General features: G+C 41.6%; 1 protein-coding gene across 1 annotated transcript in view; it reads left to right on the top strand.

The window, feature by feature from the left end:
* The window catches only part of MARCHF5 (membrane associated ring-CH-type finger 5), a 60,361-nt gene extending 48,676 nt beyond the window's left edge, over window positions 1-11,685 (top strand). The window contains exons 4-6 of the mRNA XM_032245544.1: window positions 9,729-9,912; window positions 10,053-10,219; window positions 11,027-11,685. Coding sequence (XP_032101435.1) covers window positions 9,729-9,912; window positions 10,053-10,219; window positions 11,027-11,143 — 468 coding nt within the window. The 3' untranslated portion in view covers window positions 11,144-11,685. The remainder of the gene's footprint in view (window positions 1-9,728; window positions 9,913-10,052; window positions 10,220-11,026) is intronic.
* The last annotated feature ends 406 nt before the right edge of the window (window positions 11,686-12,091 follow it).

Genomic DNA, 12,091 nt, shown 5'->3' with positions numbered 1-12,091 from the left:
CAAAAAAAAAAAAAAAAAAAAAAAAAAAATGCTACATAGAACTTGAGGATAAGTGGTCAAAATAAAAATAAAAACAGTGCTGTAATCAATAACTACTGCTGAAGATTAGAGAGGCATAAATTTCAAAATTTAGTCCCAAGCTCTTGACTCATCTTTTTATACCTTCTTCTTGAAGATTTCCAGCTATCAACTTAGTTCTTTTTTTGTTCAGGTCTTTTGTCCTGTTCTTTTCTCAAATCTAGTGCTGCAGTTGCATCTTGACCCTTCTCTGTGAATGACCTCTTGTGACTTCACACTCAAAATTATTGAAATCAACTTGTCATTTCTTCCATTTGAAACCTAAATTTATTCTCCATCATAATTCCTTTGTTTCAGTTCCTATTTTCCCATCTGTAGTTTACATCCTAATTTTTGGGGGGGTGGGGTTGGACAGGGTCTTGCTCTCTATAACCCAGGTTGGCATGCAGTGGCACAGTCAGGGCTCACTGCAGCCTCAACTTCCTGGGCTCAGTGATTCATCCACCTCAGCCTCCCTAGAAGCTGCGGCTACAGGTATGTGCCACGACGCTAAGCTACTTTTTCTAGGGATGGGGGGGTCTCACTGTGTTGCTGAGGCTGGTCTCAAACTCCTAGGCTCAAGTGATCCTTCTGCCTCAGCCTCCCAAAAATGTTCCAAAGTGCTTGGGTTGTAGGTGTGAGCCACTGCACCCAACTCATCCTACATTTTTAGAATTACATTTGACTCTTCACTCCTCTCAACACTCCCCTCCACACCCACCCCCCCCTCCCCAACCCCCTGCAAAACAAAGCCTTACTTTGTCACCAAGGCTGGAGTACAGTGGCACAGGGCACAGTCAAGGCTCACTGCAGCCCGACTCCTGGACTGAAGCAATTCTTCTGTCTCAACCTCCCAAGTAGCTGGGACTACAGGCACACACCACTATGCCCAGCTAATTTTTATATTTTTTGTAGAGATGGGGTTTTGCTATGTTGTGCAGACTAGTCTCAACCTCCTGGCTTCAAGTGATCCTCCCACCTCAGCTTCCCAAAGGGCTGGGATCACAAGCATGAGTCTCCACACCTGGCCACGTCTTTCTATTTTATAGCCCTCTATTCAGTCCACTGACCAAATCCAAGCAGTTTTTCCATTTTGATATGTTTTGCATCTGTGGCTTCCTTTCCACAGTCTTTACCGTCTGACTTCCTGTCACTTCATCATACCTGAATGGCTAAGGGAGCTTCTTGGTTTATCTGACTTCATGTTCTTCTGTCAATCCATCCTTCCAAATGAATCCTCTTAAAATAATACTTTATAATCTTACTCCTTAGGTTAACATCTCCATTGCCTTAAGTAGTAGTCTTCAAGAGCAGCATCTGGATTGGTTAAGTGTTTCCCAAGTAACTCTGTAGTAGTTAACAACATTCTTATGCTGTTTAGTTTTTTACCTCTGTCCTTTGGCTTATGTCACCCTCCCTACCTGATACCTGCCCTTCCAGTCTTCTGTGTACTTATCCAATCTAAACCCTCCTTCCAGGCTTAGCTAGTTTTCCTCCATAGAATTTACAGGCAACTCCTGCCTGCTGTGATTCCTTCTTCGTCTGCATTCATGACATTTTTATTCCTCAAATGGCAGCTAATCCTGCACTGATGAAGTAACATTTCTTACATAGATTATCTATTAAACTTGTTTTGTTTTTAGGCCTTTTCCTGTTAGGAGATAATTTCCTTGAAAGCAGAGTCCATTTTATGCTTCTGTATTCCCTTTACAGCGTCTACACAGAAACTAACACATTAAAGGGTTTCATAAATCTTTGGACTTTTTGGTTTGGTTTGGTTTTTTGTTTTTGAGATGGTGTTTCGGTCTTTGTTGCCCAGGCTGGAGTGCAGTGATGCGATCTCAGCTCACTGCAAGCTCCGCCTCCCGGGTTTAAGCAGTTCTCATGCCTCGGCCTCCCAAACAGCTAATGCACCACCATGCCCAGCTAATTTTGCATTTTTAGTAGAGACTAGGTTTCATCTTGTTGGTCAAGCTGGTCTTGAACTCCTGACCTTAGGTGATCTGCCTGCCTCTGCCTCCCAAAGTGCTGGGATTGCAGGCATAAGCCACCGCACCCAGCCATCTGTGTGTGTGTGTGTGTGTGTGTGTGTGTGTGTGTGTGTGTGGTGGTTTGTTTTGTTTGTTTGTTTGTTTTGAAACAGGGTCTTGCTCTTATGATTTCGGCTCACTGCAGCCTCTGCCTCCTGAGTTCAAGGGATTCTGCCTCAGCCTCCCGAGTAGCTGGGATTACAAACACCCACCACTGCACCCAGCTAATTTTTGTATTTCTAGTACAGATGGGGTTTCACGATGTTAGGCTGGTCTCGAACTCCTGACTTCAGTTGATCCACCCGCCTCAGCCTCCCAAAGTGCTGGGATTACAGGCGTGAGCCACCTCGCCCCGCCCATCTTTATGTCTTCTATGTGACCGGTTCAAATAATGAGTGTTAATACATCACCTGAGGAGGGAGGTTCAGGATGATTTACTAAGACTGAGAAAGACATAGAAACTTAGAGCAGATTATACATTATTTAATATACAAATACATTACATAGATTATATCTTGCAAATGAGATTGAGTTATTTTTCTAAGAGTTTATTGATCACAGGAAGTGAGATGGCTCTTTTTTAAGAAAGGCTTTTAGGCTGGCATAATGTTAAAAGAAAAAGAAAGAATTTTGATAAATAATGAATGGGGCACTTGTTAAAGTGTCCCATTGTGTCCTCTAAAAACTACTACCAGCTACATTTTGGCATTTTGAAGCATTTTGGTGTGATTTGTTAACACTTAGCGAGGGTCTTACAAAACACGAATAGGCCGGACATGGTGAAAATCATGAGGTCAAGAGATTAAGACCATCCTGGCCAATATGGTTGAAACCCTGTCTCTACTAAAATGCAAAAATTAGCTGGGTGTGATGGTGCATGCCTGTGGTCCCAGCTACTCGGAAGGCTGAGGCAGGAGAAATGCTTGAACCTGAGAGATGGAAATTGCAGTGAGCTGAGATTGTGCCACTGTACTCCAGCCTGGCGCCTGGCGACAGAGCAAGACTCTGTCTCAAAAAAAAAAAAAAAGGAATAAATTGAACACTCTGATCCTCAGCATCAAGGGATATGTCCAAGACAAGACGTTCATAAATGAAACCACCGGAGAACAGTTACACGTTACATAAATAAATGTGAAGAGGGCAGAAGACTATATAAACAATTTAATTCAGTAAAAGTGAAAGCTCATTTGATTTGAAATTATGAGAAAAGTCTTCAGCTAACCCTTAAAGGAATTAATTTAGATTGGTAGAATGAAATGATATAAGCAAGGAAGAAAAACTATAGTACACATATATTATATGTTACCATTTAGAAATAACCTTCACATGTACTGTCTCACTTGAAAAGACTTTTTTTTTTTTAGCCCAGAAATGAGACTAGCTATGAGAGTGGGTGGGTTGGTGTTGTGTGATTTAAGAGCATTGGGAAGATGACTTTTACCTTTCTGAGCACAAATGATAGAGAATGTGCCCCCCACACCATCAGTAGTGTTTAGGGTTTGCCTTTTAACACTCGACTGTTTTTCTTTGGTTCCTTAACAACTCTGGAGTACAAGTAAATCAAATTAAGGGATTAGAACACTGTTCTTTTCTCATTTATTTCCTTTCCTTCTCCATGGTCCTGTCGTAGAATCAATACCTTTTAGTTGTGGGGAACTTGAATAGGACCTTCCTCTTACATTTTTATTGAAAAGACAACACAGTAGTTTATTTATTTTTTCCCCAGCAGTGGTTTGAACGCTTTTTAAGCACTGATGCATTTAATGCTTGCAGCAATTTTTGTTTAGATTATTGTTATTATTATAAATTATTCTTAGGCCGGGCACGGTGGCTCAAGCCTGTAATCCCAGCACTTTGGGAGGCCGAGGCGGGTGGATCACGAGGTCAAGAGATCGAGACCATCCTGGTCAACATGGTGAAACCCTGTCTCTACTAAAAATACAAAAAATTAGCTGAGCATGGTGGCGCGTGCCTGTAATCCCAGCTACTCAGGAGGAGAATTGCCTGAACCCAGGAGGCGGAGGTTGCGGTGAGCCGAGATCACACCATTGCACTCCAGCCTGGGTAACATGAGTGAAACTCCGTCTCTAAATAAATAAATAAATAAATAATTCTTAATTTACTGGTTTAGAGAGTTTTCATGTCCAGTGCCACAGAGCAAAGAAGTAGCATTAGGAGTCCTGTCCATTGGCTCCTTAAGTGAAGCCTGGTCCCAGAGGCAGCTGGAACATTTTATCCTGGAACAGTGGAAGCTTAATATTTAGCCTAGTTCCCACTTTTGCCTCTAGTGTAAAGACAACCCCCATTAGCATTGCCCATTCTTAATTACAGTACTTACTTATCCTTAATTTTCAGTAAAAAAAAAAAAAACTGTTATTGGCTGGGTGTGGTGGCTCATGCTTGTAATCCCAGCACTTTGGGAGGCCGAGACGGGTGGATCACCTGAGGTCAGGAGTTCGAGACCAGCCTGACCAACATGGTGAAACCCCATCTCAAATTTTTAAAAAAACTGTTATTTCATCACTGTTTCATCCTCATTAGGAGTCTGACCAGGCCAAGTGCAGTGGCTCATGCCTATAATCCCAGCACTTCAGGAGGCCAAGGCGGGTGGATCATGAAGTCAGGAGTTCAAGACCAGCCTGACCAACATGGTGAAACCTTGTCTTTACTAAAAATACAAAAATTAGCTGGGCATGGTAGCGCACATCTGTAACCCCAGCTACTCAGGAGGCTGAGGCAGGAGAATTGCTTGAAACTGGGACACAGAGGTTGCAGTGAGCTGAGATCACACCACTGCACTCTAGCCTGGGCGACAGAGTGAGAGACTCTGCCTTAAAAAATAATAATAATAAATGAAAGGATTCTGGCCAGGTGCTGTAGCTCATGCCTGTAATCCCAGCACTTTGGGAAGCTGAGGCGGGCAGATCACTTGAGGCCAGGAGTTGAAGACCAGCCTGGCCAATGTGGTAAAACCCCATTTCTACCAAAAATGCAAAGAAAAAATTAGGCATAGTGGCACACGGCTTTACTCCCAGCTACTGTCTATGCTGAGGCATGAGAATTACTTGAACCTGGGAGGCAGAGGTTGTAGTGAGCCAAAATTATGCCACTGCACTCCAGCCTGGTTGACAGAGCAAGACTCTGTCTCAATTAATTAATTAATTAATGTAGGATTCTAATAGTGCTTTAAAGGCTCAGACCTTGTTAAAACTCTTAGCCTTTCAGCAGCAGTGAACCACAGGCCTACCTAGATATAAAGATCTAGCTTTTAGCCCTTCTGTGGGAAAAAACAAAAAATCCTTTTTATCTAAACCTGCAATTCTGTAGATTTGTTTTTTGTTGTTGTTTTGCTTTATTTTGTTTTTTGAGACAGGGTCTCACTCTGTTACCCATGCTGGAGTGCAGTGGCGTAGTCACAGCTTGCTGCATTCTCAACCTCCCTGGGCTCACATGATCCTCCCACTTCAGCCTCCTGAGCAGCTGGGACTATATTTACATGCCACCATGCCCTGCTAATTTTTATATTTTTTGTAGAGACAGGATTTCACCATGTTGCCCAGGCCGGTCTCGAACTCCTGGACTCCAGCCACCCACCCACCTTAGCCTCCCAAAGTTCTTGGATTGCAAACGTGAGCCACTGTGCCCAGCCAGGCCTTTATTTTATACATAGATAACAAATTCTTAGACATTCTATATAATTCCTGGCTCTCACCCCAAAATTGAAGTCTTAAAAATAATGTTTTTAAATCTTGGGACAAGAAAGCAGAATGTATATGATTATACACAGGTTGACTGACTTTGTAATGGGCAAAATTAAATCAGGCCTGTTGCTTATTCACCTTTCATTTATTGCCCCTGAGCATGACTATTTTAGCAGGTGGTGTACTGCAGTTGTTATACTACCTTATTTCTTCATAGTATACGTATTTGTAAACTTGCTTGATTGGATTTTCTCTGACTTCCAAAAGACATCTGCTTAACCTGCCATTTTAGCCCCAGCTAAAAATCAGTATTCATTGAATGAATGTATGTGTGAATGATGAGCCTTATCCCACTTCTAACTTGCTTGAACAAGTTATCTCTTCACCTTAGTTGTAAAAAGTGAGCTACTGGACCTTTGCTCTGTGCCCTATTTCCTTTTTTTTTTTTTTTGAGATGGAGTTTCACTCTTGCTGCTCAGGCTGGTGCAATCTCAGCTCACTGCAACCTCCACCTCCCGGGTTCAAGCAATTATCCTGCCTCAGCCTCCCAAGTAACTGGGATTACAGGCACCCTCCACCACACCCAGCTAATTTTTTTGTATTTTTAGTAGAGACTGGGTTTCACCACATTGGCCAGGCTGGTCTCAAACTCCTGACCTCAGATGATCCACCCACCTCAGCCTCCCAAAGTGCTAGGATTACAAGTGTGAGTCACAGTGCCCAACCTTTACTTCCTTTTTGTTTCCTTATTCTTTTTTTTGTTTTTTGTTTTTTGTTTTTTTGAGACGGAGTCTCGCTCTTGTTACCCAGGCTGGAGTGCAATGGCGCGATCTCGGCTCACCACAACCTCCATCTCCTGGGTTCAGGCAATTCTCCTGCCTCAGCCTCCTGAGTAGCTGGGATTACAGGCACGCACCACCATGCCCAGCTAATTTTTTGTATTTTTAGTAGAGACTGGATTTCACCATGTTGACCAGGATGGTCTCGATCTCTTGACCTCGTGATCCACCCGCCTCGGCCTCCCAAAGTGCTGGGATTACAGGCTTGAGCCACCGCGCCCGGCTTTGTTTCCTTATTCTTAAACACCTTACAAGCTTTTTGCTACTACCCCTGATGAACAAACTTCCTCTTGCTCTGGTCTATACCTGAATATTCACTCTCCTTTGTTTGTTTGTTTGTTTGTTTATTTTTGAGATAGAGTCTCCCTCAGTCACCAGGCTGGAGTGCAGTGGTATGATCTCAGCTCACTGAAACCTCTGACTCGCTAGTTCAGGCGATTCTTCTGGCTTAGCTTCCTGAGTAGCTGGGATTTCAGGCACATGCCGCCACATCAAGCTAAGTTTTGTATTTTTAGTAGAGATGGGGTCTCACCATGTTGGCCAGGATGATCTCTATCTCCTGACCTTGTGATTCCCCCCACCTCAGCCTCCCAAAGTGCTAGGATTACAGGCATGAGCCACTGTGCCTGGCCCCTTTACATTTTTAAACCCAAAAAAAGTACACGTAACACAACAAAATGTTTTTTCAAACATTCTGAATGTATTTGATAACACTTTGAGAATATTTAATCATATTTAGTTATAACTTTAAAATGATCATTATATTGAAATTTTTAATGATTTAAAAATATAATTTCCTAGCCGGACATGGTGGCATGCATTTGTAGTTCCAGCTACTCAGGAGAGTCAGGTGGGAAGATTGCTTGAGCCCAGGAGTACAAAGCCAACCTGGGCAATATAGCAAGACCCTTTTTTTCTTTAAAGGAATTTCTTGGCCAGGTGCAGTGACTCATACCTGTAATCCCAGCACTTTAGGAGGCCGAAGCAGGTGGATCATCTGAGGTCAGGAGTTTGAGACCAGTCTGGCTAACATGGTGAAACCCCATTTCTACTAAAAATACAAAAAATCAGCTGGGCATGGTGGCACATGCCTATAGCTATAATCCCAGCTCCTCGGGAGGCTGAGGCAGGAGAATCACTTGAACCCGGGAGGCAGAGGTTGCAGTGAGCAGAGATGATGCCATTGCACTCCAGCTTGGGCAACAAGAGTGAAACTCGGTCTCAAATTTAAGTTAATTAATTAATTAATACATAATAACATAAATAAATTTACTGGAAAATCTATAGGTAAAACCGTCTGGGCCAGCCAACTTTTGCTACCATTGTGGAATTGGGGTTTATGAAATATCATGAACCAGACCATTTCACTTTAGGACAACTCAAAAGGATCACCTTCCACATGCAAGATAGGAAGTTGTTAAGTTCTACCTGGAGACACAGAAGAATATCAAATTCGATGACATTATTGACCATTAGGAAGAGGCTGGCCTCCTGCTCTTTAATATTACATCTTAGTTCGATAAATTAACCAAGTGAAAATATGAACTATATTCATAGCTCAAATTTGGTCGTCTCCACATTTTTATAAAACATTTTTGGCCAGGCGTGGTGGCTCGCACTGTAATCCCGGTGCTTTGGGAGGCCGAGGTGGGCAGATCACCTGAGCCAGGGGTTTGAGACCAGCCTGGCCAACACGGTGAAACCCCATCTCTATCAAAAAACAAAAATTAGCTGGGCATGGTGGCATGCGCCTGTAATCCCAGCTACTCAGGAGGCTGAGGCAGGAGAATCACTTGAACCCAGCAGTTGGAGGTTGCAGTGAGCCGAGATCACACCACTGGATTCCAGTCTGGGCAGCAGAGCGAGACGTCATCTCAAGAAACAAACAAACAAACAGTGATAAATTTAAGGCCAAGATTGATCTGGAAGTGAAAAGGATTTTGGAGAGAGGGGAAGGATAGAAATTCACAAATGCCAATTTTGTACTTCTTGCCTTCTGGTATCTAAACCAATTGAGAAATAACCCCCAAACTTGGATAGGGTAAGGAAAGGATTTTATTAGCTTCATTATTCTCATAGATAGGTACCCTAGAGTTCCTGGATTGGGAAAAATGCCTGGGATCTGTAACCGAAACTGGACCTCCTACTACAGTTCCTCAATTCTAGACCTTGGAAGTGCACTTAAATAGAGTTAGGTATGTAGAGTAGACTCTTAGCCATCCAGAGACATCACACCCCATCTTACATACCACTAAGTGAAGAAAGAGCCAAAGAGAAATGAGCTTTCAAGCCATCTGTTGAAGGCCAGTCCTACCCCTTGGCTGGCTATGCTTAATCTTCAAGAAGAAAGATAAGGAAAACAAATGTTCTTCTTGAACACAAATAGGACATAGAATTATGTTCCAGTTCCACAGCCCAGTCTAACCAAATCAGATAAAGGGATAGAAGCCACAACAGAGGTTCCTGCCCCTCTATTGTAATCAGTCTGAGTCAGCCAATTTAAAATCTTTTTTATTTCTGTGTGGTATGAAATGGCTTGGGAACTTGGCTGCTCTAGAGCTCAAAACAAAAAACAAAAACAAAAAAAGAAATGGCTTGGGAACTTTGTTTTTCCCTTGAATAAGACATTTCTTTTTTTTTTTTTTTTTTTGAGACGGAGTTTCCCTCTTGTTACCCAGGCTGGAGTGCAATGGCGCGATCTCGGCTCACCGCAACATCCGCCTCCCGGGTTCAGGCAATTCTCTTGCCCCAGCCTCCTGAGTCTCTGGGATTACAGGCACGCGCCACCATGCCCAGCTAATTTTTTGTATTTTTAGTAGAGACGGGGTTTCACCATGTTGACCAGGATGGTCTCGATCTCTTGACCTCGTGATCCACCCGCCTCGGCCTCCCACAGTGCTGGGATTACAGGCTTGAGCCACCGTGCCCCGCCTAAGACATTTCTTACAAATAAATCAGGATTGATAGCTTTCCAGCTTATTTTTAAAACTTTTTTTTTTCCGTATTCTTTTGAAATTAAGCATTTTCTATTTAAAAAACAGCTTAACATGCAACACTTCATTTGAAAAAGAAAGAATTCTAACATGCTATCTGTTTCACAGGTTGTTGGTCATAAAGAAGGTCTAGATGTTATGGAGAGAGCTGATCCTTTATTCCTTTTAATTGGACTTCCTACTATTCCTGTCATGCTGATATTAGGCAAGATGATTCGCTGGGAGGACTATGTGCTTAGGCTATGGCGCAAATACTCAAATAAACTACAAATTTTAAATAGTATATTTCCAGGTAAGGCCCTGAATTGTGGTTGTAAAGTGCATACCAAATTGATCTTATAGAATAACCATAACATGCCTTTTTAGCAATGTTTGAAGATATTCTAGCTCTCTGATTTCTTAGCACTAATGCACTGAATTTTTTTCCTCTAGGGATTGGTTGTCCTGTTCCTCGAATTCCAGCTGAGGCTAATCCTTTAGCAGATCACGTCTCTGCTACTCGAATCTTGTGTGGAGCCCTTGTCTTTCCTACTATTGCGACAATAGTTGGTAAATTGATGTTCAGTAGTGTTAACTCTAATTTACAAAGGACAATCTTGGTAAGATGGCTTTTATATTACTTATATTACCTTGCAAAAGAGAATGAACTGTATTTATTTTTAAAAGATGGGCAACTGTGTAAATATTCAGTATGTGACTCCTATGCATTAAGACTCTATTTCAGCCTCACTATCATTCAATAGCTTGAGTGGAAATAAAAAGAGGAAGAACCACTGCAGCAGTTAAGGCCTTTTGGAACTATATTGTAGGTGATTTCTCTCCTGGCATATGTGTGAATCATCACACCTGACCCTCTTGCCAGTGGGATTATAGTGAAGAGCTTTTGCTCTAGGGTCAGACCGCCTGGTTTAAATCCCATCACAGAAATTGCCTTGCTATGAAATCTAAAGCAAATGTCTGGACTTTTTCTTCCTGTAATATGGTGATGGTAATGATAGCTACCTCAGGATTATTGTGAGGATTATATAAGTTTTAGCATATAGTAATCACTCATATTGTTTGCTACTATTGTTATTCCCACTTCTCCCCTCTGGTGGCAGTGTGCACATAGTGCCCTAGCATTCTTCTTTGTATATCAAAGTATATGTCGAATTATATGGAAGAAAGACTAGTCAGAAAGGATAATGGAGAACGCATCTCTGTCCTCTGTTACCTATAGTAACAGCGTGTAGTCTCTCTCTCCCTGTCTCATCTCCTAGTAGAAAAGGAAAATTATTTCATTTGCGGTCATCTGAATTAGTTTAGTGTCAAAACCTATATCTTCTGTGATCTAAATAAAATTCTTTTTATTATTATGTTTCTGTAAATCTGCATTATAAAAAAGCTAATTTTCCTTTTTATTTTAGGGTGGAATTGCTTTTGTTGCCATAAAAGGAGCATTTAAAGTTTACTTCAAACAGCAGCAATATTTACGACAGGCACACCGCAAAATTCTAAATTATCCAGAACAAGAAGAAGCATAAAACTGTGACTTCTGGTTGTCCTGCAGTCCTCATTCTTATGAGTCTGTTTTGTTGTTTTGATTCCATCATTAATGCACTTGTGAAGGCTTGTGATAAGCTGCTGCTCCTATATTTTTTAAGAAATATAATAAAGCACTTAGGGCAAGGGAAATCATCTCGGTAATCACGGAACCTAAGGATGTGATTTGTTTTCATTGTTTATATGTACTACTTTTATGGCAGTCATATGAACTGTTATCTGAGCATGGTAAACCTGGGTTTTGTTCATATTTTCTCCAGACAGAAATGTAAAGATCAAACTGTGCAAATATTAAAAAAAATGGACATGCTGTTTTATTCAAATGCCTCTTTTGTACATGTTCATGCCTAGTTGTTTTCTTAGAATCAGCAACTCAATGAAGGTACTATAAGGATTTTTCTCATTGACATAATTTGATTACATACTAAATAAGAGGCTATGTTAATATGAGGAAATGTAAATTAAATTAGTTATAAATAAATAACCAAAAATGTGTGTAAACATTCAAACGATTATCTGAACACATGAGATTTTGTGGTGTTTTCTTTAACCCATGTGATGTCCTCTAAAATGTGTAGGGTAAAAATTCACAGGGCTTCCAGATCACTTTTTCACTATTAAATTTTATTTATATAATGTTGACATCTCATACTTCATGAAGTAATTTTGACTCATGGAGTCTTGGGGTGTGTGTGAATGTGGGCGTGTGTATCAGTCATCAGGTCCTTTCATCTTTGGAGTAAGTTTTTTAAATCCATATTTCTAGAAATTAGAGCTCCCGGGCCGGGCGCGGTGGCTCACGCCTGTAATCCCAGTACTTTGGGAGGCCGAGGCGGGTGGATCACGAGGTCAAGAGATCGAGACCATCCTGGTCAACAAGGTGAAACCTCGTCTCTACTAAAATACAAAAAATTAGCCGGGCATGGTGG

The sequence above is a fragment of the Sapajus apella genome, unplaced genomic scaffold (assembly GCF_009761245.1).
Source record: "Sapajus apella isolate SASKATOON/1434 unplaced genomic scaffold, GSC_monkey_1.0 scaffold58, whole genome shotgun sequence".
Classification (NCBI taxonomy): domain Eukaryota; kingdom Metazoa; phylum Chordata; class Mammalia; order Primates; family Cebidae; genus Sapajus; species Sapajus apella.
The sequence above is the reverse complement of the archived record's forward strand: the minus strand, read 5'-3'. Positions and strand labels throughout refer to the sequence as shown.